The 25,930-nt window shown below is 40.5% G+C and overlaps 3 protein-coding genes across 4 annotated transcripts; 2 read left to right on the forward strand and 1 right to left on the reverse strand.

Annotated features, from left to right (window-relative positions):
* Window positions 1-6,694: 6,694 nt before the first annotated feature.
* On the forward strand, window positions 6,695-7,879 carry LOC124488555 (putative nuclease HARBI1). The gene is made up of 2 exons (XM_047051235.1): window positions 6,695-7,109; window positions 7,714-7,879. Exons 1-2 carry the CDS (start codon window positions 6,787-6,789, stop codon window positions 7,877-7,879), a joined length of 489 nt encoding a protein of 162 aa, XP_046907191.1. The 5' UTR covers window positions 6,695-6,786.
* Window positions 7,880-7,995: 116 nt separating this feature from the next.
* Window positions 7,996-13,854, reverse strand: LOC124488554. 2 transcript variants are annotated; one of them, XM_047051234.1, is made up of 8 exons: window positions 13,637-13,854; window positions 13,448-13,537; window positions 13,272-13,302; window positions 9,878-9,956; window positions 9,715-9,769; window positions 9,455-9,552; window positions 8,472-8,559; window positions 7,996-8,389 (listed from the first exon to the last, which is right to left on the reverse strand). In XM_047051234.1, the coding sequence occupies exons 2-8, from the start codon at window positions 13,499-13,501 to the stop codon at window positions 8,003-8,005; spliced, it is 792 nt and encodes a 263-aa protein (XP_046907190.1). In that variant the 5' UTR covers window positions 13,502-13,537; window positions 13,637-13,854; the 3' UTR covers window positions 7,996-8,002. The 2 variants fall into 2 exon arrangements, 1 of the variants encoding a protein (XP_046907190.1); XR_006958717.1 differs by lacking the exons at window positions 7,996-8,389; window positions 8,472-8,559; window positions 9,455-9,552; ... (1 more) ...; window positions 9,878-9,956; window positions 13,637-13,854 and having other exon boundaries at window positions 12,304-13,357; window positions 13,448-13,602.
* Window positions 13,855-14,017: 163 nt separating this feature from the next.
* On the forward strand, window positions 14,018-17,990 carry LOC124488562. Its single transcript, XM_047051252.1, has 12 exons — window positions 14,018-14,628; window positions 14,926-15,004; window positions 15,199-15,310; window positions 15,413-15,532; window positions 15,657-15,707; window positions 15,798-15,857; window positions 16,016-16,054; window positions 16,200-16,256; window positions 16,335-16,388; window positions 16,484-16,534; window positions 16,660-16,752; window positions 17,025-17,990. The coding sequence occupies exons 1-12, from the start codon at window positions 14,018-14,020 to the stop codon at window positions 17,180-17,182; spliced, it is 1,485 nt and encodes a 494-aa protein (XP_046907208.1). The 3' UTR covers window positions 17,183-17,990.
* Window positions 17,991-25,930: the final 7,940 nt, after the last annotated feature.

The raw sequence follows: 25,930 nt of genomic DNA on the forward strand, positions 1-25,930 counted from the left end.
TCCCCCACCCATTCACTTTTACCTTAATATTTAGTTTTAAATGCAATTGCAATCATGTCATTGGTCAGTGGAGAGGTTAGTGAGGTCAGGAACAATGTGGAACAAAGTTTACAAACACAAAGGCACCTTGAAGGGATGCTCCAGCAGTTTGAACGATTACTGCTCATTTTCTATTTGACCCTGGCGAAGTCTGACGAGCTCTTGTCTTGTTTGCTAAGTGATTATCCTATTCAAATATATATATTTATATATATTTAATGGAAAAAGGTTCAACACAGACCTATGATGTTTCTGGGGAAATTATCACAAAGGACCAGGGTGAGTGGAAAATTAGGTGTGATGAGGTGTGTTAAACTGTTGGAATATCTTTTTAATGTATAAATATTGGTGCAGATTCTTATTAATCCTTCAATGTATTGATGTCAATGTAAGCTTGATGGCTGGAAAACGTTAAATAGTTTGGTTCAAACTGAAACCAGTCTCACCTCTGTCCCTTGTGAATGCCACTGTACTTTGTGTATGTGTTCATATGCAGTATAAACACATATGAAAAAAGCATGTTTACCATAGCCAACCAAGGGATCTATTGGTCATGCCTTACACACGTTCTGTTCTCCTGCACTGAACTCACATCAGCCGAAATATTGAGCTTGACATCTCAATCAAATCCTGTCAGGTGACGAAAGAAGCAGCATTCTCAGTGAAATTATATCTATGTTTATGTCTGTAGGAAGCACTTTAACTGTTATTCTTCACTACAAAAGGGGCGATATATTTATTCCCTGGATGTAATAAGACAATTACTGGGCTTTCATGAGTGGATCTGTTTGGTTTGGATGCAGCCTCTGGATGGCAGGAAAGATTATTCATTTATTAATAACAAGCTGTTGGTGATCCTTGTTTTGTTCCCTGGTATGCAACTGACTCGTCAATGGTTGGGCTTTGTTTAGTTTGCTGTTCACTGCCCCCACCCCCACACCTCCACCACTACCCATACTCACACATTGAATGGTGAAGATATATTGATGAGGTATATTTCTCTTAAGTATTCCACATAATACTGTTTTCATTAAATTCAATTAGTGTTTGAAGAAAATAAATCCACAAAATGCATTTCTTCATGTACCTTCTGTTAAAAAAAATTCAGTATGATTGTTGACAAACTACTGGTGGGGAGGAACCAAAATAAACAAATATCTTTTTATTTCCTAGTGTCCGGTCTCACTTATCTGTCATTGCATATCTTAACAATTGTTGCATTGCCAGTGACATTGTTTTAATATGGCTAAAAGAGATGTTTGGCTGAGAAGACCAAAGTTAAGAGGGAGGCTACAGGAATTAAAGTATTCCGGCACCGTGCCGGATTTCCATAATTTTTTTGGGGGGGGAACTTGCATGCGGTTTAATATTTCTGAGTCAATTGATTTCCCCTACCAATCATATGACAGGAACGCAGCTATAACTAACGTTACAAGCCTACCAGAAGCAGAGCAGGGCGGGTATGGAACGCAGAGTTAGTCAAAATTAAATAAATAGATAAATACTTAAAAAAAAAAAAAGATTGCAATGAATATATAAATATAGCATTATGTAATTATATACAGTGGGGCAAAAAAGTATTTAGTCAGCCACCAATTGTGCCAGTTCTCCCAATTAAAAATATGAGAGAGGCCTGTAATTTTCATCATAAGTATACCTCAACTATGAGAGACAAAATGAGAAAAAAAATCCAGAAAATCACTTTGTCTGATTTTTAAAGAATTTATTTGCAAATGATGATGGAAAATAATTATTTGGTCAATAACAAAAGTTCATCTCAATACGTTGTTATATACCCTTTGTTGGCAATGACAGGTCAAACATTTTCTGTAAGTCTTAACAAGCTTTTCATACACTGTTGCTGGTATTTTGGCCCATTCCTCCATGCAGATCTTCTCTAGAGCAGTGATGTTTTGGGGCTGTCGCTGTGCAACACGGACTTTCAACTCCCTCCACAGATTTTGTATGAGGTTGAGATCTGGAGACTGGCTGGGCCACTCCAGGACCTTGAAATGCTTCTTACGAAGCCACTCCTTTGTTGCCCGGGCGGTGTGTTTGGGATCATTGTCATGCTGCAAGACCCAGCCACGTTTCATCTTCAAATGCCCTTGCTGATGGAAGGAGGTTTTCACTCAAAATCTCACGATACATGGCCCCATTCTTTCCTTTACACAGATCAGTCGTCCTGGTCCCCTTGCAGAAAAACAGCCCCAAAGCATGATGTTTCCACCCCCATGCTTCACAGTAGGTATGGTGTTCTTTGGCTGCAATTCGGCATTCTTTCTCCTCCAAACATGACGAGTTGAGTTTTTACCAAAAGGTTCTATTTTGGTTTCATCTGACCATATGACATTCTCCCAAACCTCTTCTGGATCATCCAAATGTTCTCTAGCAAACTTCAGACGGGCCCGGACATGTGCTGGCTTAAGCAGGGGGACACGTCTGGCACTGCAGGATTTGAGTCCCTGGCAGCGTAGTGTGTTACTGATGGAAGCCTTTGTTACGTTTGTCCCAGCTCTCTGCTGGTCATTCACTAGGTCCCCCCATGTGGTTCTGGGATTTTTGTTCACTGTTCTTGTGATCATTTTGACCCCATGGGGTGAGATCTTGCGTGGAGCACCAGATTGAGGGAAACTATCAGTGGTCTTGTATGTCTTCCATTTTCTAATAATTGCTCCCACAGTTAATTTTTTTCACGCCAAGCTGCTTACCAATTGCAGAACCAGTCTTCCCAGTCTGGTGCAGGTCTACAATTTTGTTCCTGGTGTCCTTCGACAGCTCTTTGGTCTTGGCCATAGTAGAGTTTGGAGTGTGACTGTTTGAGGTTGTGGATAAGTATCTTTTATACTGATAACGAGTTCAAACAGGAGCCATTAATACAGGTAACGAGTGGAGGACAGAGGAGCCTTTTAAAGAAGAAATTACAGGTCTGTCAGAGCCAGAATTCTTGCTTGTTTGTAGGTGACCAAATACTTATTTTACCGAGGAATTTACCAATCAATTCATAAAAAATCCTACAATGGGATTTTCTGTATTTTTTTCTTCTAATTTTGTCTCTCATTGTTGAGGTATACCTATGATGAAAATGACAGGCCTCTCATCTTTTTAAGTGGGAGAACTTGCACAATTGGTGGCTGACTAAATACCTTTATGCCCCACTGTAGCTGAATCCATTTACCGACATCAATAAATAAATACATTTATTTATTTCAAAATGACGTTTTTGTAAAGACAACATTTCTTTCTTTCATGGGACTTTTATTTCCTAATGCCACATAAATTATTTTTTGAGACTTTTACGGACCACATTTATTTCCACATATATTTCCACACCACATTTATTTCTGTGCTGTATTTATTTCCGATCTCACATGCAAACGAGAGGGGCGTGGTTATCTTCAGACCAACGCAGCTGCACACTTAGATTCCTGGATAGCAATGCTACCTGTATGGGGGGTGACGGTGGTATCGCACTGCCGAAAAGCATACAATGTAGACAAGCTTTGCCCATAATGTTTTTCTTCTCTGCTTTTTAGGATTCCTCCGTAAGGAAGAATCCTATTGTTAGGGTTCCTCCGGTAAGAGAAACCTATTGTTATTGTTAGTATTATTAGGGGCCAAGCATCGAAGCTGCGAGGCACCTATTGTTATTGTTAGTTTTTCTATTATTATTATTATTCTTCCGCCATGGGGTCCTATGGCAGGCCCTAGAAGCGCATGGTTGAAAGTTGTGAAATTTGGCGCACTCATTGGGGACAGTCCCCTGGTCCAATTCACAAAGTTTCATGTCTCATACTTGGGCACTCTAGCGCCACCAATGGGTCAAAGTTGGATTTGTGTTTACACACGCAACTTTTGAACCGTATGACCCATTTTCAAAAATTAGGTACCATTGGATTCCCTGGATGAAGACGAGTTCAACACACCCTATGGGGTCAATTTCCGGTTATATAGATTTTCCGCTATTTCCGGTTTTATCAAAAACCTTTGAAAGCCTACTCCTCCTAAAATGTTTGTAATCCTACAATCTGGTAATCAAAATTACCAGATATGCTCTTCAGACCAAGCCTCACAAAAGTTATGGGAGAAAATATTAATCTTCACAACCGTTTGTCCGTGACAGACAATCAAATTCAGCAGAAAAGCCGCCAAACAGGAAGTGAAGTCATATCTCAGCAGTTCTTTGAGGCAGTGACACCAAAGTTGGCACGCCTACTCGGAACTTTATTCTAAGGATGTCCTCCCAAAATTGTGTCATGTGACTAAAAGGGGGCGTGGCCGGAAGCATAAACGTGTTTTGGCTAATAACTGTTTAAGTGTTTACCTTAATAAAGTAATTTATTTGTCTGTTGATGTCTTGTGAGATATCAAGCTTGGCCATCGATAATATTTCATAACAACCGAATAGACGTGGCCGCCATTTTGGATTTAATGGAAAAGTGTAAAAACCTTTTTCACGCCCCAAATTTTGTCCAATGTTTACTTAATTTGGCACAGATGATCTTCAGACCAAGCTTCACAAAGGTGTCGGATGGATTTTCCATTTTCAAAACCATGCGGTGGTGAAGCCGCAAAAGACACGTGAGAGCATAACTCAACAAAAATGTGTCCGATCATCACCCAACTTGGGTTCCTTCGTTCCCATGAGGAGCAGAGGAGGCCTGTGGTGTTATACCAGAAAAAAAAACAATTTGAACACTCAGTACTCTTGAACGCAAACAGATATTTCAACTAAACTTGGTGTGTTGCATGAGTGCAACAGGTTACTGTGACTTAATTATTGCGCAAGTGCTATGGAGGCCTTGTCCTGCTCTGGACTGCTTGGCCCCTCCATTGCTGCTTGCAGCTATATTTATTAGGGGCCAAGCAGCGAAGCTGACGTTATTGTTAGTATTATTATTATTGGGTGTGCTTTGCCTTCAGCAAGGGCACAACCATTGTTATCTCACATATATATTTATTGTGAGAATGCTGTTACTATTGTTTTCCTGTTTCTCTTTATTGTGAGAATGGTGTTACTATTGTTTTCCTGTTTCTCTTTATTGTTGGACTGCTGCTTCAGTATTCCAAGTATTGTTCTTTGAATCTTTAATCAACTTATTATTTTTCTTCTATTTCTTCCGTGGCACCTTTCAGCGCCTTCAAATCTTCAGCTATTAAAACCGTTCAACTATCAAAAAATTCAGCAGTTTCATGCCATGGGTGCTATGACTTTTCAGCTTTGTACCTCGTATGCTTGAATTAATATAAATCAATATTCATAACATTTTTAACATGGGTTTCCAATGGAGTTTTCTTTCAAATCCTTTCAAACTTCTTAAAACTTCTTCAACTTCCAAATCCTTCTTCTTCCTCAATCTTTCAGCTAGAGCCACCATTTAAACTTTAGAATGTTGACAAAACCCTACACTATTTTTGAATAATTCAGCTTTTTGATATCTATTCAACTTTTTTAAATATCACTGATTATGTTTCATGACTTTTTCAAACCGTTTCTGAGATTTACATGGGTGTGTACGAAAAGCCTAGAGTGCAGACTGAAACGCTTAGAGTGGAGGGGAGCTTCGAAATCAGTTTCCTGTTTTTCTCTAGCCTGACGTTGTCATACTCAATTCTATTCAGAATATGAGTCTGAAAACTCTCCGTTGGGCTGTGACTACGGGGCGTTTCAACCGAACTCGTAAAACAAATGACTCTTCACTCAATTGGATAGGCCTACAACCAATCAGAGCAACGTAATATGTTGTTTGTTGAAAACGAATTCAACCCAAGCGCTCTTTCGTGACGTTGTTGATTACGTTACTGTTGATCATCTGTCCATCATCGTATAAAGCCCGCCCTGGCAATTTCATTGGTCCGTCCCGATTCTGGTTTTCTGTAGTTGTCCCCAAAACGAGACCCTCCAGACCCAACTTCCCGAACACATTTTTTTGTGGGCGGGGAGAAGTTGGGCTGGCAGCCAGGCTAGGGCTGTGTTCGAAAACTTAGACAGCTGTCTTAATCCTTGATGTCTTACTAGACAGGTGTCTAACGAGACAGCTCTCTTCGGGGTAAGGTATCTTAAAAACCGTTGTTTTCGAACAGCCTATTAAGACAGGATGTACGTCATCACGCTGCGTGTACTTAAGCGCTCGCACTCGCGTTCTCTGTCAGACGGCAGTCATTTGCATTGCATCTTCCAGCGACCAGCGGTTTCAACGTGCTTTTCAACTGATATCGAGACTTCATTATCACTCAAGTTTATTGTCACACTAAGGTCAAGTTATAGTCGTATTTAAACTTAAATTTAGCTCAAATTGAAATTAAGTTAAGGTAAGTTTTTAAAATATCATTTTGAAAATACGTGATTATAGTAAAATGTCAATTATCACCGTGTGTGACATAATTCTGCTATAGTATGTAGTTATCGTCGAGACACAATCACCACGTACAGCATCTAGCTAGCTACCGTCGACCTTACCTTTCTGAGGTAAATACAGTACAGTATTCGCTCACGATAGCTTCATACTATCCGTTATTATAGTAAAATGTCTTAAAATAAGTAGAAGAAAGAAGTAAGAAGTAAGAAAGAAGTAAAATTATCACCGTACAACCATTATGTGATATTTAATGATATTCCATCGGGTCTGTGGCTGTGTAGTCATGGCGATGCCAAGGGTCATCAGGTTGCCTTCCACTGCAGAGGGGCAGAGAGAAGTATCGGAGGGTTTTGCCCGACTGGCTAGGCATGGGGCTTTTGCCAGGGCCATGGGAGCCATTGACGGCTGCCATGTTCGTATCAAGTCCCCGGGAGAGCCCCATGGCCAGAATTATTTCAACAGGAAATCTTTCCATTCAATACAGCTGCAGGCGGTGTGTGACCATGCAGGGCGCTTCATCGATGTGTTTGTGGGTTATCCAGGTTCTGTCCACGACACCCAGGTCCTGAGGCACAGCCCCCGGTTCCAGTCTGTCGCGTACCCACTCCCTGATACCTTCTTGTTGGGTGATGGGGGGTACCCCTGTCTGCTGAGGCCCATTTCCCTCATCACGCCATACAAGAATCCACTCAGGGGAGTGGCACAACAGAGGTTGGTACATTAAAATATGTGATTTTAATTGCAATGACACAGAGATTAAGTAGAGTAATTACATGTCATGAAGGCTTTTGGCATGATGAAGACCAGGTGGAGGTCCATCTTTTTCTGTGCCTTGGAGGTTTCATTTGTGCCAGATGTCATTGTGTGTTGCACTATGCTTCACAATGTATGTCTGGGCAATGATGATGTCCTACCGGTGGATGAAGAGGACCCTGAGGAGCCCGTCGGGGAGAGGATGGCGAAACAGCAAGTGGTGGTGCCCTGCGAGACAGCATTGCAGATCAGCTGTCCGCACTTCAGTGTCTCCGCTCTGGACACGATTATTGTTGATCAATTGTTATATAGTTCTTTGATTAATACATTGTTAAATAGTTATTTGATTGATGCATTGTTATATAGTTATTTGATTAATACATTGTTATATAGTTATTTGATTGATGCATTGTTATATAGTTATTTTATTAATACATTGTTATATAGTTATTTGATTAATGCATTGTTATACAGTTATTTGATTAATACATTGTTATATAGTTCTTTGATTGTACTTTGTAATTACATTAATTAAGTTATAACACCATTCATGTCATTGCAGGAACACAGACAGGAGCCTGAAACACCGCATTCACTCCACCCACCCTACTCACTACACTCACACAAATGACCAAGGAGGGTGGTCGCACCCTAAGCCTGGGCCCTTCCGAGGTTTCTTCCTACATGGGAGTTTTTCCTCGTCACTGTTGCCCTTGTGCTTGCTTTAGGAGCTTTCCAATAAAATACACTTATTTTAACTTAACTGAACTATGTTGTTGTCTCCTCATTTACATGTGCTTATTTAAAAAAACTAATGCTGTAAATGTTTAATTGGTAATGTTTATAATTTTTTATTTTTCGGCCAACCGCTCCATCACAGCCAGAAGCCTGTCCAATCGAACATCGGCCCTCTTCTGCCGCTCCACCTCTCTCCGCTGCCTTTCAATTTCCAAGGCCTCCGCCCTCTCCATCATTTCTCCCACAAGGGCCAAGGTGTATCTCCTCTTCTTGGAAACCTCCTGGCTGCTCTCCTCTCCCGGTGGTGAGGAAGACGCACTTCTTGGTGGGGAGGACAAGGCACCCATAGAGTTGGGCTCTGCCATGGATGAGCAGCAGGGCAAAGAGGCACGCGGGCCTCTGGCCAAGCAGCTCATCCATGGCAGAGTACCATGGCCACGAGGCAGCCGTATCCTCCCCATTGTGCTCGCCCCCGTGCCCGTAGGTGAGCACTTCAGCTCCTACAGATAAATACTACAGTAAATACCACAACGGTGCATGCAGTATTCCAATGGTGGGTCATGTGTGACTATCTGGTCATACCTTGTATTTAGTTTTTAAGTTGTCCCACTTCTTACGGGCCTGAAGTGGGCTAACCACGCCCGCAAGGCCAATGGTATCGAGCACCTGTCTGAACAGACAGCCAATTGTATAAGATATGTAGCTCTGTGGCTGAAGAGTGCCTTTGGAGTACCCAGCTAACACACGACGTAACGGCAACGTTGTATGTTCGTACTTTTTGGTTGGTTCCTGACTTACCAGCTAGAGACGTTGTGGTTATGTCATTTGATGGTCATTTCATTACCAGGAGTTTTAAACCAGATCTTACCAATCCATGACGTTGTGGTTACGTCTCCCAATGGTAACTTTGTGACCAATTATCCGTTGGTCACAACTCACCAGCTGGCAACTATAGCTAATACAGTTACGTTGCCCATACGTAACTAGGACGTAATTTGATGACCAAACCTTTGTCACCAACATTACACACAAGAATTGCAATTCCTCTGAGATATTTTGTATGGAGAATGAAGATTAATAAAATGATTAATGTTTAAAACAGTATGAAGTAGGCCTAGCTATATACAAGCACATTATAACTTATATGAATAATAGCCTGCGTTGTTACCTTTAAATAACTGTGGAATAGCCTACCATCTAAAACATTGGTGGCATCAAGGGTAAGAACATAACCATATTACCTATCAAGTCACATATTAAAAACTGTCATCAGTTTCATTGTTTTACTATGGCGCATTATGGTATTATTATTCTGAGAATTACATTTATTGAGTATGATTAGTCTATTTATATTCAGACAGTAACTTCAAGCTGGAAGCTCAATTATCAATATGTCTGAGTCCTTGTGTGTCAATAAATCTGGAGGAACATTATAGTAATGATGAAGCAGTATTTTTGTTCATACCAAACCCAACAACACTATGTTCGACTACAATCAATATTCTGGCTACAATCAGTGGACTGGCAAAAGTAAATGTATTAAAGGTTGTGGAGACACTACTGACAGCTGATGAGGGAAAGGCGAGGATGGCAGACGTGGAACTGTCGAGGTTGTGGCGTGGTTGGACAACAGAGGAGCGGTAGGCAGTCTGGTGTGACATTCCTGAGGCAGAGGGAAAAATGACTGGCATAGGTGATCATTGACAGACACGCACATGCCACAGATGGTTTGAGTCAGAAAACATAATTTTGTATTGCAAACCAAAACTTTCAATGTAGAATAAGATACAAATGTATACTTTTTGAAAGTGGTAAATGGCCTCACGAGGTGAGTGTTCTTGGAGTTACATTTCAGGAGATGCAGCTCTTCCTTTGTGATCCTATTGCCATATGATGGGAAGTAATGTTATAATATATATCTCTTGGGTAATGTTATAATATAAATGTCTTAGTTAAGACAACTACTGAAGTGTAACACATTTCATTACCAATGTTTTACCTTTCTTGCACTGAGGTTTAAGGGACCAGGAGACGTCTTCAGAAATGTGGACACCGGGGAAATTGAAACTGGAGACAAAGATATGTTCTATGAGGGTAATATTCGTTTTACAGTGCTATCAGGTAGATCAACATCTATATATTAAAGATGATTGGTCACAAAGTTACTTTGACAGAATGCCTGTCAGTTACATCAACAGTCCATGAGTAAAACAACATAAACTACTAACACAGTACTGGATTATACAACACGTATGGGACAAAAGTCTGTATATTGGGTACAGAAACGCAATACACCAAGCTGTCTGAATAGAGCCAGAGACTGAGCTTGCGGGTCGGCACCTGCCTATGGTCGGAACGTCTCGTGGATAGTTCAACAACATTCAAATTCTGCTAACGTTATTCTTCGCAGTTGTTGGTGGATTACAGAGAAACAAGACGTACAGTATAGACCAATTATCACCCTACGTCACACAACTGTCAAGCAGGCTCAACTGCGCATGTGGGTTGCAAAAGACGAACTTCTCCCCGTTCTATTACTCTTGGAGTGTCGTTCAGGTCACCATATATCTCTGGCCACTGGATTGCAGGGCTTGATATTAGCTTTTTGAGGCTCTTGGCCTTTGGACAAATACATTTACGTTCACTTGTCTATGCACAAAAGTCACTTGACCCCGATACCCTTAAATAGCCTGTCCAAGTGATTGGGCAAAACTAGCCTGGCTAACGGAGGTCGCTTTCTCAGGCAAATGACGAATGACACAGACAGGTTAAAGAAATCCGAGATTCTGGCTATCTTCACCAGACTCGTATCTACATAAGGCAGTCCTCCCTGACGTTTCTGGTGTAGAATGGAGTGAAATACAACATTGTGCACACTGCCAGTGAGCGAGTCTGACTGAGGCTAACGTCAAAACAGTGTAACTGGGATGTAGTCTCACTCAGATTGCCAGTTTAAACAAATCAGAAAAATAAAGCTGACTAAAAGCAGAATTCCCATATCTCTTGAAAGCTGCCCTGCTCGACTTTTTAAATGTAGACAGTGTTTCCCACAGATTAAAAATCTAGTTGTGGCGGGGAGGGGGGTGGTGGTTGTCAGACGGGGGGGGGGGGGGGGGGGGGGGGGGGAGTCGTAATAATTCCTTCGTTAATAATTCATTACACAGTTAATTTGTTAATAATTTGTTACATTAAATATTAATCCTAAATGATTCACACCTTCACAAAATTAACAACAACTAATATATCATTTCTGCATTATGCATGTAGCCACGCTAGTGCTAAACAATTTAACTGGTCGGCTCCAGGACGCCGGGTAAGTAGCTAGCTCCTGAGACTTCTCACCAAAAGAACGAAGGGGAACCTTCGAGTAAGGTACCTAGCGAAAAGTAGCCTCAACTTTCCTTGACTTTTAGCTACGGCACTAATGCTGAAAGCTCACTGATATAGCTGTCGGTCTTACCAGAGCCATAGAAAATTTTCTATGGCTCTGGGTCTTACTAGAACGGTGTATGTATGCATTGTTGCTAACGTGTGTGACGTTGTGACTGTGCATATGTGAGAAAGACGCATGAGTGACAGAGAGACGGAGGGAGGGCAGGGGAAAGGAAATGCAGCTGAATGAATACGCTGCGTGTTTTAACTTAAATAGGGATAAAAAAATGTTTCACGAAACGCAATATGTGGCGGCCGGTGTTGTGGCGCACTGCCACAAATTAGTCTATGTGTGGGAAACACTGGTAGAATGAACTGTAAAAGTGTAAAATTATGAACTTCGTGACATGACGTGAAGACATAGTTGCCGCTCGACTATGCGGTCTGTACCGGGCGACATTCTCACTCAAATTTCAAGACTTTCGTGACCCAAATCAAAATTCTGATGCGACAGATCATTGGGTAATCGCTTTCTCTCCTAGAGGCATGCCCTCCGATGCTTTTGGTCTTTTTAAATCTAACTATTTGTATTATCCGTGTGGTCCTTTTGCCATTTAAAATGCTATCCTTTCCCGGTTTTCTGCAGCCACAGTGCGCGCGCATCCCGATTGTTTACAAACAAATAATTAGTCTATAGACCTAGAGATAAGAGTTAGAGTTTAGCTAGTATTTTTAGTTAACTTAATTTTAAGTTTTATTACAGTCGTTATTTAATCTTTTATAGAGTAGCCTAATCGTTTTTGATAGTTGTTATTAGCGTTAGATAGTGTATAGATTAGCTTTTTGTATTTTTTAGCATAAGAATAGTTTAATATTATATGTAGTTTAATCCTTTATTTTCGATTAGTGTTTTTAGTGTAATTTATTGTAGATATTTTGCTGTATATTGTAGTTAAATTAGTTTTAACGTTAGATATAGAGCTAGCTAGAGCTAGGTTTGTACGGTACGGTAGCTGACCATGACCAACAATCAGGTGAGACTACACTGGTGTACTAGTATGTAGTTGTACATGTAAATGTAAAGTATTTAAGCGTTGATGGGGATGTGAAAGATTTAGTTATTAATCAGATTTTTCTTACTATAACCATTTGGTAAGGTCAGGTTCCCTATGCTAATCTGACAGTTATAACCTCGGAGCTAACGGCTAAACGCAATTGCGCGAGCGAATGAACAAGCTAGAGCTAGCGAGCTGGGTGTCAACGTTAGAGCTAACGTACTGATCAGCCTTACGTTACTCGCGGTAACCTTCAAATACGCGACATCATGATACCTGATAAACAAATATTTATGTGACAATGGCACCATTAATCTACACCAAGCATATCCTTCTGTATGAAACAACTTACCTCTCCCGAGTGTTGTGGATGATTCCCCTCGTTCAAGTGCATTCTTAAACTAGGTTTGACGCCAAGTGGCCAGAACTTCCTAGGTTTGACGCCAAGTGGCCGGAACTTCTTTGAAGAGTGCCGTAAATAATTGTAAATGATTTACTGCATATTTAATAAATTATTTGTCTCTGCCAACACATACAGTTTCCAGACTGTACTGTTGCCAAGCAACAATTACATTTCCCTGAACAAGCTTGCTTGCTACTTTAGGTCTCACGACACTGCAAGCCAGCTATTGTGTTTCATGTACATTTATGTTTCCATTTATTGCGCAACCAGTGAAATAAGGTCATCTTTGCTGCCCAGAGTGTGATACAATCTAAAACACAACAATTGTTAAATAGTAAATAGTCTACAAATTTCTCAACAGAATGAGTGATGAGAAGCAAGAAAGATCAAGGCAATACCTCCGATCCTGGGGATCAGCTAAACGTGTGCTCAAAAAGATAGACACAGATCATCTGATTCATGACAGCCACATGGACAACCATGTGGACGACACTGAAAACATGTCATCCCCACAGTCCATTACAGCATCATTAGAGTTGGAGGAATACTTGCAGGATGCCTTGGACGATGACAGGGGAGAAGCCTATGAAGACGACAGGGAGGTAGCGTTTGAGGATGATGGGGAGGTACCCACTGACCTTGAAGAAAGTAATGATGAGGAATCCGACCAAGAAAACAACATAGAAAGTACATCACTTGCATCAGATCTGGCAACCTGGGCCACTCACTGTCAGGTGAAGAACAATGCCGTTGATCAGTTGTTGAAGATTCTTCAGAATCATGGCCACTCGGATCTCCCATCCTCCGCTCGTACCCTGCTAAAAACACCAAGGCAGGTAAATACAACACAGAAGTCTGGAATGGAGTATCTGAATTATCCATTGCGTGATAAATTGCTTGACACCCTGAAGAAATACCCATTTGAACAGCTGTCTGACTGCGACACAGTTAATCTGTCCTTCAACATTGATGGATGGCCGCTGTTCAAGAGCTCTGGGAAAGCTATGTGGCCTGTCCTATGTGCTGTCCACCTCAAGCCCATCACTGTTTTCCCAATCACACTGACGTGCGGAAACAAGCGGCCAACCGACCTGCATGTTTTAGATGACATGGTGGCAGACCTCAATGATCTACAATCTAGTGGCCTGCAACACAGAGAGAAAACATTTAAAGTTAATGTGCTCAACTTGCCTATCGACATGGTAAAAGCCTTCCCCATTGACTACATGCATCAGGCATGCTTGGGTGTCATGAAAAAGCTTCTCCTCATCTGGAGCAGAGGAGAGAAAGGTTGTAGAATGTCTGTGACACAAATACAGGAGGTGAGCAGCAGGTTTCTTCACCTTAAACCTGAAATTCCCTCCATCTTCTCCCGCAAACCACGAGGTCTTGAAGAGCTGGAAAGGTGGAAAGCCACGGAATTCCGGCAGTTTATGCTGTACACTGGTAAGGTGGTGCTGAGGGGAATCCTGAGGGATGACCTGTACCTCCACTTCTTGTCCTTCAGTGTGGCGATGTGCATTTTAGTGAGCTCTACGACTCTCAAGCAGTATTCACAATACGCTCAACAACTACTGCAGTACTTTGTTGTGAGAGGACGGGAGCTTTATGGCAAGACGTTTCTTGTGTACAATACGCACACAATGCTCCACATAACTGCAGATGCCGTTCTGTTCGATGGGTTGGACAACTGCAGTGCCTTTAAATTTGAAAGTTTCTTGCACACCATGAAGAGGATGGTGAGGAATGGAAGATGCCCCCTTTCCCAGGTGGTGAAGAGGATCGAGAAGAGAAAAGAAGAACCCCTGCAAGTGCAAAAACAGAAAATTACAAATAGCCCAAAGGACAGAGCGTTCGGGCTGGATAGTGAGGGAGGCTGCGATGTCATTGATGAGACAGAAAAAAATGGGTGCCACCTGTGCCGTGTATATAGTAATCCGCAACCACTGTTTTTGGAGCCTTGTAACTCATCCATCATTGGAGTGTTTCAATACAAGAACACAACCACAACAATGAGAAGGATTCCCTGCGAAACAATAAAGAGTATCGCCATGAAGACACAAATGGGGGATAAAACGATCTTCATGAAAATATTACACAAACTATGAGTATGTATAAATGTTGTGAAAGTATACTCGCATAGTATATTATTTACTATGGAAAGGGTAATGTTTTAAGTAACTGTTTGTCTTACTATTTTCAACAGAATGTACTACATTGTAGAATTCCTTGTGGAAAACCTGGTGGGAATAGTGGCCCAGTGTTGGACCTATGAAGAAAAGGAGGTAAATGTCATATTCTAACAACCCTTGTTAACTATTTATACCGTGGCGTTGTTGAATACTCGATTCTGATTGGTTGCTAAACTTTTTAATAATTGTTGACAAGGAGATCTTGGATAATTAATTGTAAAATGTATGCACGTAACATTTTATATTTATATTATACAGTAATTACAATGGTGTTTTATGCATTTCAGCAACAATACAGCTACTGGCCACCATCCAACCAGACCAAAAGGGCAAAAAAACAGGAGATCCCGGATGAGGAGCTGTGGATCAGCAGAAGAGTCCGGATCTTTGCAGCAACTGGTCAGTTGAAATTGACATTAGCTTTGTACAAAAATGTATTCATTGTTTAACTCTAACTGTAGCTATTTGATTTTACTTAACTGTTACTATGTGATACTTAAGGTGATTTTGAGAGAGCACTTAGATGGAGCAAGACCGCTGAGGACAAGTCTGCCGTCGAAACGGAGGAGGACAAACCGAGAAAAAAGAAAAGACCTAACAAATTTGGAGACAGCAGTGAAGGTAAGAACTTACCAAAAACATATTTGGTGTGGTACTCATTTGTCTGCTGCTGAAACGAAACAGAAAAAAGGATTTAGAGTGAGATCATGGAAAACAAAGACTGTGTGTTATGTGACCTATTTAGATGAGGGTTCATCATGGGAAGTTGAGCCGATGAAAAATACAAAACGTCGAGGTAGGTATACAATGTATACTCATTCAATAGAGTAATAGACCATTGAAATATGGCTAAATGCAATAACTTAATAATGTGCATGCTCTTAAGATGGACCATTTCCACGAGCCAAAGCAACTACGGACTCTTTAAAAAAGAAGATAGATATAGGTAAAGTCCTCACTTTTTCATTCGCCTGTCTTTGTGAATTATTTGTTGTATATAAAAAAGTTATTATTTACTAGCCATTATGAAAGTCCATCAGTTTAATAGAAAAACTGCATATCTTTAAACTTTACATTGTGACAAACTTTCAAATCTGATTCCAGCTAAACTTCCAACCCCTCCCCGGCCAAAGAAAGCAAAAAGTATGGCAAAAAACTACCAAGTCACTCAAGATACACAGTATTTGACATATTTCACAGTAATCAATTACAAATCTACAACATAGAAAATACTGTTGATTCGATAATTCTACACATTCTCAAATGTATTTCCCATCTATGTCCACAGTCTCAGATCCATTCCCAAACCCTCCACCTCCGACCCTGGCAACAGATGGAACTAACGGTAAATAATCTAAATTAATAATGTAACTACCATTGCAAAATCATTTTCATGTATTTTGTATATGTATTTTGCTTGCAGATGAACTACCAGAATCCCAGCACTCCATGACTCTGACCCAGCATTTTGTCGAAGGTAAACTGACCATTTTACATGAATTGATTTTTGAACATTTCCTAAGAAAACACAGACTTTCATATAATCACGATATTAATATGTTGCCAAATTAGACAAGAGACCCTCTTGGCCAGCGACAGCTTGGGAGCCAAGAAAACTGCAAGGTATGCCTTTTTATACATCATATTTAAACTTAATCTACCATATAGCCTAAAGTAGCCTAATAATCGCTAGCATGTTTGCAGACACTGTGACCGCGGTGGTAATGGAAGGTGATTCTTAATTACAGATACACTACAAGTTCTCCTTCGAAAGGTGGAGACAATTGAAGCAAGCCAGAGGGAGATACTTCTTCAGTTGCGCAGAAGCCAGGGAAGACAAAGTGAGGAGCCAGCACTCAACTTTGTTGCGGCACAATGCGTAAAAGAACTTCAGGATCTTAGGGAGCGCCTCAAGATGACCGAGTTCAGAAAGAGAGTGATAGGTCGCTAGTATAATGCTTAATTCAAGTTGAACTGTCCTGTAATTTATAACCTACCTAATTTTGGTATATTAACTGCCAACATAAATTAAACAGTTTAAAACTAAGAATTATGTACTGTTGAAATTGCCAGTTGAATGTGGTTACCTTCAAGGCCTGGTTATTTTCAACAGATTCACCATCTCAGCCTCACTGGTGGGGCCACTCCTGGAGAGTGCGTCAGGAGAGTGATGCGGTCCGTGGCAACAAATGCTGTTTGGAGTTGCTACAGCTTCAAGGGGAAAAGGGAGACGTTGCCTTTCATTGGCACAACTGTGTGCACAACAATTAAACGTTGAGTCTGAGCACTTCTTTCTGTGAAAGAATCACATAAAATGTCTTAAAATGTTGATGATCTCACTTAACACTGAATGTATATGTTTGTGTTGTCTGTCCAATTGCAGAAGCAGGTATGAAATGGAGGACAGGGCTGGGAGAGAAGGAGGTTGAGATCCTGATAGGAGAGACTTTGAAACATACTCCAGCACAGACCATTAAGGTCACAAATAGCAATGGGCAGTTATATTGTATCATATGTTTAAAATGACAGATTCAAGGCTAGACAGGTAAAATAGGGTGGACTTGACACTCACCTTTTTTGTTTGTGTATTGTTTCGTTGATAGGCGCAACTGGTCTCTTCAGTTGGAGGAGTAACGCTATAGCTGCTGGAACCACGGCCTTCTTTTCGACATGTTTTCTTTTTAAATAAAGTTCTTGCATATAACTTGGTCCAGTAAGTCCCTGTCTCATTTACAATTACAACATAGGATAACGTTGTGTGTTGGTATGGCTAAGGGAGCTCGAAATAATTAATGACTCAACACAGTTAGTTGTAATCCCAACTAATTTCTAGGCCGACTGCTACAGCAACACTACATTCATAATTTATGTCTATCTGCCATGCAAAATATCGGCTTTGCTTAAAAACGGCTAGGGGCTATCTGCCGGAATAGTTTTGGGCAAATGAGGACTGCTAGCAGCTAATGCAAGTCCGCCCTAAAATAGGCTGCGGTTTTCAATTACCTGTTGATGACCAACTGACAACTATGAAGACATTACGGTGTCACGACGTTGCAACGACCATCTGACAACAGGTGCGTTCGACATGGACTGCGGCTGCATGAAACGACCGGCGAGAGTAGCCGCTTGCAGTCGGGGAGGAGTTGAAAACGTCTCTGTGAAGTCGGACATTCCAGCAGGTGCGTTCGACATGGACTGCGGCTGCATGAAACGACCGGCGAGAGTAGCCGATTGCAGTCGGGGAGGAGTTGAAAACGGCTCTGTGAAGTCGGACAATCCAGCTTCTCGTGGTTTGCTGCGTTGATGTCAGTCATGGCCGATCAAGCGCTGTTTGCTTACTTTACTTTATTTATAATTTAACTTGGTCTTTCCTTTAGTGAAGAGGCTGACTAAAACCCTTTCTTCAACACATTTTTAATTCAATTAAACTTTTTTGAGCGTTGGCCGAATATTCCGAATATTTCGAATATTCCAAAACAGCTTCAAAGTTGTCAAAGTTGTCTTGTGTGATTCTGGCCAATCATGAAATAGCTGTGTCGTCACTTAAACCCATGCAGTTGCTCTTGAGAAAATGCGCTACACAGCCGGCAGTTCGCGAATCGATCTCACGGTACTTTGATGGCGACGTCACAGTGACGTGTCCTCGGCGCCGTCTCAAGTCGGACAAAAAGTCTAACCAGAATGCATTTTTTCAAGTCAGCTGCCTGCAGGCGGCTGCGGCGCCGCATGAAGTCGGGTCATGTCGAACGCACCTAACGTAACCAAATTACGTTGTCGTTACGAATTCACGACTTTCACTTTTCTGGTTGCCACGACGTAGGCCTAATGTAATTACGTTGTGGCGACGAAAGTTTGGTCATCAAATTACGTCCTTACGTAAGGGCGACGTAACTGTGTTAGCTGGGCACTTACTTCCATCCGTCCATGGCACTGTTCTTGTGGCCCGTAAAAAGGTGCTCTGCCTCCCCTCTGGCCTTGATGAATAAACATACCTCTGTTGAAGACCCTACATAGATATAAAATATTATGAAAAACATTTGATATTTATAAATAGATTATTTTTACAGTACATTTTGTATGGGGTCACAATGCACATTTTCTAGAACATAAACAATCGTTCACTTTCTTAACTAGATATCTTGCTGGCGAACTACAGCTAACAGTTAGCTAACAGCAACCAACTGACAGTTAGCGTTACTTAGTAAGACACCTTGATATATTTTTAAATAGCAGGTTCTTTTTACAGTACATTTTGTGTGCAGTTACAGTGCACATTTACAATTTCACATCATAAACAACCGTTCACTTTTTTAACTATCTTGAATTAAATACAGATAGTGCTAAATACCAGAGCTAACGTTAGCAAGCCCGTTAACAATATTCAGCTACCGATAGCGACCTGGCTAACGGATACCTCGCTAACGAACTCAGACTATTTTTGTTAATAAATCATGGCATAATTACACAGTAAACTGTTTATTTCTCGGTAACTTTTCAATAAAATAAGCAAAAAAAGCAAAGAAACTTACATTTATGAACACTTTTGATGTGAACTTCGGTCGCCATCTTTTTTTTTAAATTTCTGATTTGGGTTCTGGCGCACAGACTTATGGGTAATACGTGCCGCCATTAAGACAGCAAGGCAGCTCATATGCTATGGAGGATTATAGGGGCCAAAACTAAATAAATACATATTATAACACAAAGCTTAAATAAATGACTAATTATATAATGTTATGCCTAATTGACAGACAAAATATATAAATTACAAATTAAATGAGACACTAAATATATAAATGTTACATGTATTTGTGTGCATATATATATATTTACGTTTTAATGTGTTCACATTTATTTATTTATACTTACATTTATTTATTTATCCTTACATATATTTATTTATCCTTACATGTATTTATTTATCCTTACATTTATCCACGGTGTAACTTGCTGCAGCAAAATAAATCTGTCGTCCCACATCACCAAGTCAGGGGGCGGGTTAAAGCCTCTGATTGGTGGTTCAACTTGAATCGACTGCTTTTGACTATTCCAAGATGGCAGCACCTTGTGCGGATTCAATGAATTAAATATTGAATGCTACAGTGGCCGAAATGTTGGCGGAAGCTGAAGAGATGGAGGCACCTGCCAGTTCACTTCTTTTTTACATCATATTGAGAGCTTCGCTGAAATTATAGGAATGATATATGCCCTAACTGACACAGACATCAATGAAAATGTGTTCACGATCCTCAGCGAGATGATACAGCATAGGGGTGGGCATATCGATCTTAAGACCGAGTTGGGAAACCCGGCAACTATCGACCCGGCCACTATCGATACCAACGTTGGTATCAATAGCCTGATTGATAGCGTGATAAGATCGATACTTAAGTATGAGTACACAACTCCCTTTACATCAGTGGTTGTGCAAACACCGTCTAACTTCGCTCAAACTCACTTTGCCCCTCCACTGCTTTTCTAAGCCAAAAGTATCGGTATTGGCAATACTGGCCCTGTATTTACTCCTTGGTATCAGATCTATACCACATCGTGCAGTGTCGCACACCCCTAGCAGCTGTAGAGTGAGGCCTCCCTGACTTGGTGACGGGGGGACGACAGATTTATTTTGCTGCAGCAAGTTTCACCGTGGATAAATGTAAGTATAAATAAATAAATGTAAGTATAAATAAATAAATGTAAACACATGAAAACGTAAACATATATATATATACACAAAAATATATGTAACATTTATATATTTTGTGTCATTTATTTAAGCTTTGTGTTATATAATTATTTATTTATCCAAGTATTTATTTATTTTGTTTTGGCCCCTGTAATCCTCCATAATATGCTCTCTTAAAAAATTAACGTTATATGACGTATTTCAAGGTATCTTATTAGACAGGAAGAGAAGATTTAAGACATTTCGAACAGACCTCGCTGTCTTAAAAGGAAGGAAGGACGCATTTTAAGACATTTCAAACACAGCCTAGGTATTCTCTGCCCTCAGCACATTAGCAGCCATAGCTGCACCATCACCGTGGCAACCTCACAAACACGCGCCAGTCTCTTACACAGGTGATTGGTATTAGCCAAGCCCCCACCCCTCGCCCCTCGGCTTGAAGCAACGGCCCCGGTGGATGTAGGTGGTATTGCATGTACGGTTAGGTTTCCGACTCTTCCGGTCGTTTTTATTCTATTAACTCCATTCAACATTTACAAAACTATCTCCCCCAATAATTTTTGTTTGATTCTCGAACCTAGCTCATACTACTAGCTTTTTCATAGAATAATTTTTCCCTATTTTTGCTAAGTTTGAAACCAATCCGAAATGGGTAAACTAGCAACCCATTTATTTGCTTAGTCAATGAAAGTTGCCTGCAAATGTGCTGGCGAATACCAACAGGGCACGAGCACAAAAGTTCACATTGGCCGATAGCCGATTTACATGAGCTCTCGGAGCTAGGGAAAAAAAGAGCCACTGTTTAAAGCAGGGGTGTCGAACTCCGGTCCTCGAGGGCCGCTGTCCTGCATGTTTTAGATGTTTCCCTGCTCCAACACACCTGATTCAATTAAAAGGGTTGTTATAACGACCATTCATTCGAATCAGGTGAGCTGGATCAGGGAAACATCTAAAACATGCAGGACAGCGGCCCTCGAGGACCGGAGCTCGACACCCCTGGTTTAAAGCTAGACAGGAAGACACGGAAGTAGAAAGATGGCCGCGTCCAGTCTCGCGATCTCGCTTGCCTCACTGCGCCACTGAGCACTTTTCATAGAAATGAATGGGGACGCCATCTTGGAAGACAAAAGTAGTTTACTCTAATTATATTAACTCTATGGTATTAGCTGATTAGTGGAGACACAAGACAAGCTATTCAGTCACCTCTTCGCATTAAAAGACTAAGAGCACCACAACACAACTACTACCACTACCGATACTGCTATATCTTATGCCACTACTACAACTACTAATTCTGCAGATGCTGCTAATATCTCTTTTACTAACTACTATGCTAATGGTAGGCTACTGTTTTGTTCTACTACGCCACAGAGTGCATTCACTTGACTATGAGAAACCCGATAGCCATTGTCGGTTTATGCCAATAATATTATTGCTCCGTTTACATGTGTAATTAGTAGGGATGGGCGAACGATGCCTTGTGAAGCTTTGGTGGTTCCGGATTGCTCCGAACCAAAGAGCCAAACTATTGGCTCATTGAAATTGGAGAGCACAGTGACATAGTGGTCAGCTAAAATTATAGCAGCCGTTTAAACCAACTGAATGCAATGTACCAGTAGTTTCTGGCGGTACGTAGCCTCGCTAATTATTCAATGTCGTTCATTTTTGTAAGGCTACGTGATGGTCTAATTTTCGTGTTCATTCAGCTAGTAGCTTACACAACCACTCTGCTTATATAGCTGTCTCATTCCTTACATTTGTGATATGTATTGTGAATCGGGGGAATACTTGTGGGGACAGTGGGGGTGTGCTTGTGCAATATCAAAGGCAGTGTACCATAACAGGGTTCAGGGGAATCGCTTTCTTACTCCGGTTGCATCCATACTCTATCGTCTTTTACTTTCTGCTCTTCTGCTAGTAATTCTCAACTGTACTACTCTTCTGCTAATGAACTATACTCTTCTGCTAATATAACCTACTACTCTTCTGCTGCTGAACTATACTCTTATGCTAATATAACCTACTTCTCGTCTGCTAATGATAATTCTCTAATCGTCCTCTAATAATAACTATGTACTCTATTAATAACTGTTTGCGCTTCTGCTAATGTAGTGTTCGCCTCCTATTAAAACGACAAGCACTGGTTTCTTTCCCTCTTCTAAGGTTTAGAACAAGCCCCCACCACTCGACTCTCGGCTTGAGACAACAGCCCCGGTGGATATAGGTGGTATTGCATTTCCGATTTTCTACCCGACTCGTCCGGTCGTTTTTATTCTATTAACTCCAGTCAACATATCTAAAACCATCTCCCCCAAAAAATGTTGTTCGATTCTCGAACCTGGCTCATACCACTAGCTTTTTCATAGAATAATTTTTCCAGATTTTTGCTAAGATTGAAACCAATCCGAAATGGGTAAACTAGCAGCCCATTTATTTGCTTACGTCAAGAAAAGTTGCCTGGAAACGTGCTCGCGGATACGAACAATGAACGAGCACTAAAGGGAGCATCAGCAAATCGCTGATTTTCCTGAGCTGAATGAGAACAAGGAGAAAGGATTTGATCATCTACATCTGCCTGCCTTTATTGTAGCACGTTTTACAAATGGTTGCACATACATGATGGTTGTTTGTAGAGTTAATTTCAGTTATTTTAAAGCAGATTTAACCATTTTGTAATGAACGCTATTATGCTCATGGCATGACAAACGTAATTATAGCCTAACATAATTAGTTATAATATCGTGGCATGTTACGGCGTCATTATATATTGTTGACATGTTATTCTGAGGCAAAGACAAAGATGAATAAATCATGTTTGATAACGTCAATATTGTTATGGTCGTTATATTGTTAGAACTCTAAGTCAGTTAACACCACAACGATGGCATTAACAATAAGCTAGTAATAGTAAACAACACTCATCATCAATATAATAGTAACAAAGGTATAGGCTTAATTTGCTTTGCAAAGCTAGAACAACGACGGAGCCAGATATTCAGGTTTACAGTTTATTTATCCGACACAATACATAAGCAGTTAAACTATAAACACAAAGCAAAAAGAACAACGTATAGGCCCTGCACGTATAATACTACAGTACTAATAGTATTGATTTTCGTAAAGTTCACATGTAGGCTATCTGCTTCTTGATCGGACTTGTACCATATTCTGACAGTTTTCTGCAATGCCTTAGCTCCAGCTCACAAGCTCGCGACTGGTTGTCGCAAAGTATGACGTATATAGCTAGTTGCAAGCATGCACGAGTTTCGGAGCTAGGAACAAGCTTCTGCGCAAAACTGGACGAGTCGGTCTGGAAAGATGGCGCAGTCCGTTAGGAGCTCTCGCTTGCCTCACTGCGCCACTGAGCACTTTTCATAGAGATGAATGGGGACGCCATCTTGGAAGACAGAAGTAGCTGTCTCTAGTTATATTAGTTTAGAAGTGCGCCACAACTTTGAACCAGTTTGTGACGTCTGAGGATTGAACGTCATCGATCACGTGGCATCGTCATTTCACACAAGCTCCTGGTGCGTATTGGTTTTGCGACACAAGCATCGATGCATCAGTGCCATGTGTCCCATCCCTAGTAATTAGTTATGGGATTACTTGAACATGTCTACATGATTCTTTTTATTAATCGTTGTATGCTCCACGGACAAAACTTGCACCATCATCCTTCTGCAAAAAAGTGTCGCTGTGTCTTCCTGAATGTTTCATTCAATCAACACATTGAATCCTACTAAGAAAGCCGAGTAAACGCACTCAATGATAGGCTACATCTGCTACTGATATTACTATCCCAACTAATTTAAGCTGTTAAAACTATAATATTCTTGTTACAACTAGCTAGCCTACTTCTTCTTCTGTTTAACAGTTCAACTTTCAGCTTCTCCCGCATTGTAGGCTATTTATACTCTTAGCTTTGTTAGATGATGCAGTTCAGCTTCCACACTGCCTCTTGAAATTCAACTTTTTCTTCAATTGCTTCACAACGTTCAAACTTATTCTCCCGCATTGTATTTAAGCACTTAGCTTTGTGAGATGATGCAGTTCAGCTACCACACTGCCTCTTTAGAGTGAGTCACACATTTTTAACATTAATTTCAGCTTGCAGGTATTTTCTCATTTCTGTATTTTCAGCCATTTAAAAAAAATGATTTCAGATTTCAGCATTCCAACGCATTTTCAGCAAGAAATGCCTTTTCTAGTTCCAACTTCTTAGTTCTTCCATAGGTTCTTTGGCCTTTAACTAGTCCTGCATACTTTCACCAATTCCTAAAATGTTTGTATCAAAACGTTCAACTCCTTCAGGAGATGATGGCTATGACTTTTGGTATTTCTCACTTTTATACCTTTTAAAGAATTAAGGTTTTTGTGCAAATTATTCTCCCATTAAAAGTAATGGTAAATCTTTTCAAATCATTAAAAAGCTTCCTCCTCTTTCAAACGTAACTACTTAAGCATACTTTCAGCTAGAGACACCATTCAACCTTTAAAATGTTCACAAGACATTCAGCTATTCCCAAATGATTCAGCTTTTTCAAATATATTCAGCCAATTTTGAATTGTGACAGTTTTAAATACATGAAAAATGTAGCTCCATCTTGATTTTTATGATTGAGCAGCCTGCAGAGTGGCACACTGCTGGCTGCTCTTTTTCTGATATTCAACTAAATTGTCAAACAAATTCCTCTGACGTTCATATAGTTTAACTTACAGAAACAAGTTTTACCTTAAAATGTAGGAAAACTTGTCCTCTTTCAGCTAATGTAACTACTAAAGAGCTCACATTTACAGATTTTCAGCTTTGAGCCTTGAAGCGAGAGCAGCCTTTCAAAATTCTCTCGCCAACTTCAATAGAGAGGTGGGTAAAATTCGTCAGAGAATTTCGAAAGTAGACGTGTTTTTAAACTGCCGGTAGAGTCGTATTTCTGACTGCACAGACATATAAAGAATATCTTTGGTTTTGGCAGAGTCTTGGGTCTCGGAAAATATCCTTATTTTTTGGATTGCACGTATAGTTTTGTGTCTAGGTTAACTTGTTTGAGTTGTGGATGCTAGGCAAATTTCTGTTATTCTCGACGAACCAATAAAGTTCATCATTCATCAAACCCGATTACTAGCAATTGTCGGTTTATGCCAATAATACAATTACTCCGTTTACATGTGTAGTTAGTTATGCGATTACTCAATAAACACGTCTACATGATTATTTTTTACTAATTGTTGTATGCTCCACGGACGAAACTTGCACCATCATCCTTCTGCAACAAAGTGTCGCCGTGTCTTCTTGTATCGGCCCTACTGCTGTATGTTTGAATCCTACTAAGAAA

Source organism: Hypomesus transpacificus, unplaced genomic scaffold (assembly GCF_021917145.1).
Source record: "Hypomesus transpacificus isolate Combined female unplaced genomic scaffold, fHypTra1 scaffold_143, whole genome shotgun sequence".
Classification (NCBI taxonomy): Eukaryota; Metazoa; Chordata; class Actinopteri; order Osmeriformes; family Osmeridae; genus Hypomesus; species Hypomesus transpacificus.

Bases quoted from the DNA above. Each gene is read 5' to 3' on its own strand.
- LOC124488555 (XM_047051235.1), top strand. From the start codon at position 6,787: ATGGGAGCCATTGACGGCTGCCATGTTCGTATCAAGTCCCCGGGAGAG. The intron at 7,110-7,713 runs GTTGGTACATTA...ATGTCATTGCAG, and splicing joins AGGGGAGTGGCACAACAGAG to GAACACAGACAGGAGCCTGA.
- LOC124488554 (XM_047051234.1), bottom strand. From the start codon at position 13,501: ATGATTCTGAAGAATCTTCAACAACTGATCAACGGCATTGTTCTTCAC. The intron at 9,770-9,877 runs GTAATGAAATGT...ATATGGCAATAG, and splicing joins GCAAGAAAGGTAAAACATTG to GATCACAAAGGAAGAGCTGC. The intron at 8,560-9,454 runs GTCAGTAGTGTC...CTGTCTGTTCAG, and splicing joins TCGCCTTTCCCTCATCAGCT to ACAGGTGCTCGATACCATTG.
- LOC124488562 (XM_047051252.1), top strand. From the start codon at position 14,018: ATGTCTGTGACACAAATACAGGAGGTGAGCAGCAGGTTTCTTCACCTT. The intron at 14,629-14,925 runs GTGCCACCTGTG...TATTTTCAACAG, and splicing joins GATGAGACAGAAAAAAATGG to AATGTACTACATTGTAGAAT. The intron at 15,708-15,797 runs GTAGGTATACAA...CATGCTCTTAAG, and splicing joins GAAAAATACAAAACGTCGAG to ATGGACCATTTCCACGAGCC.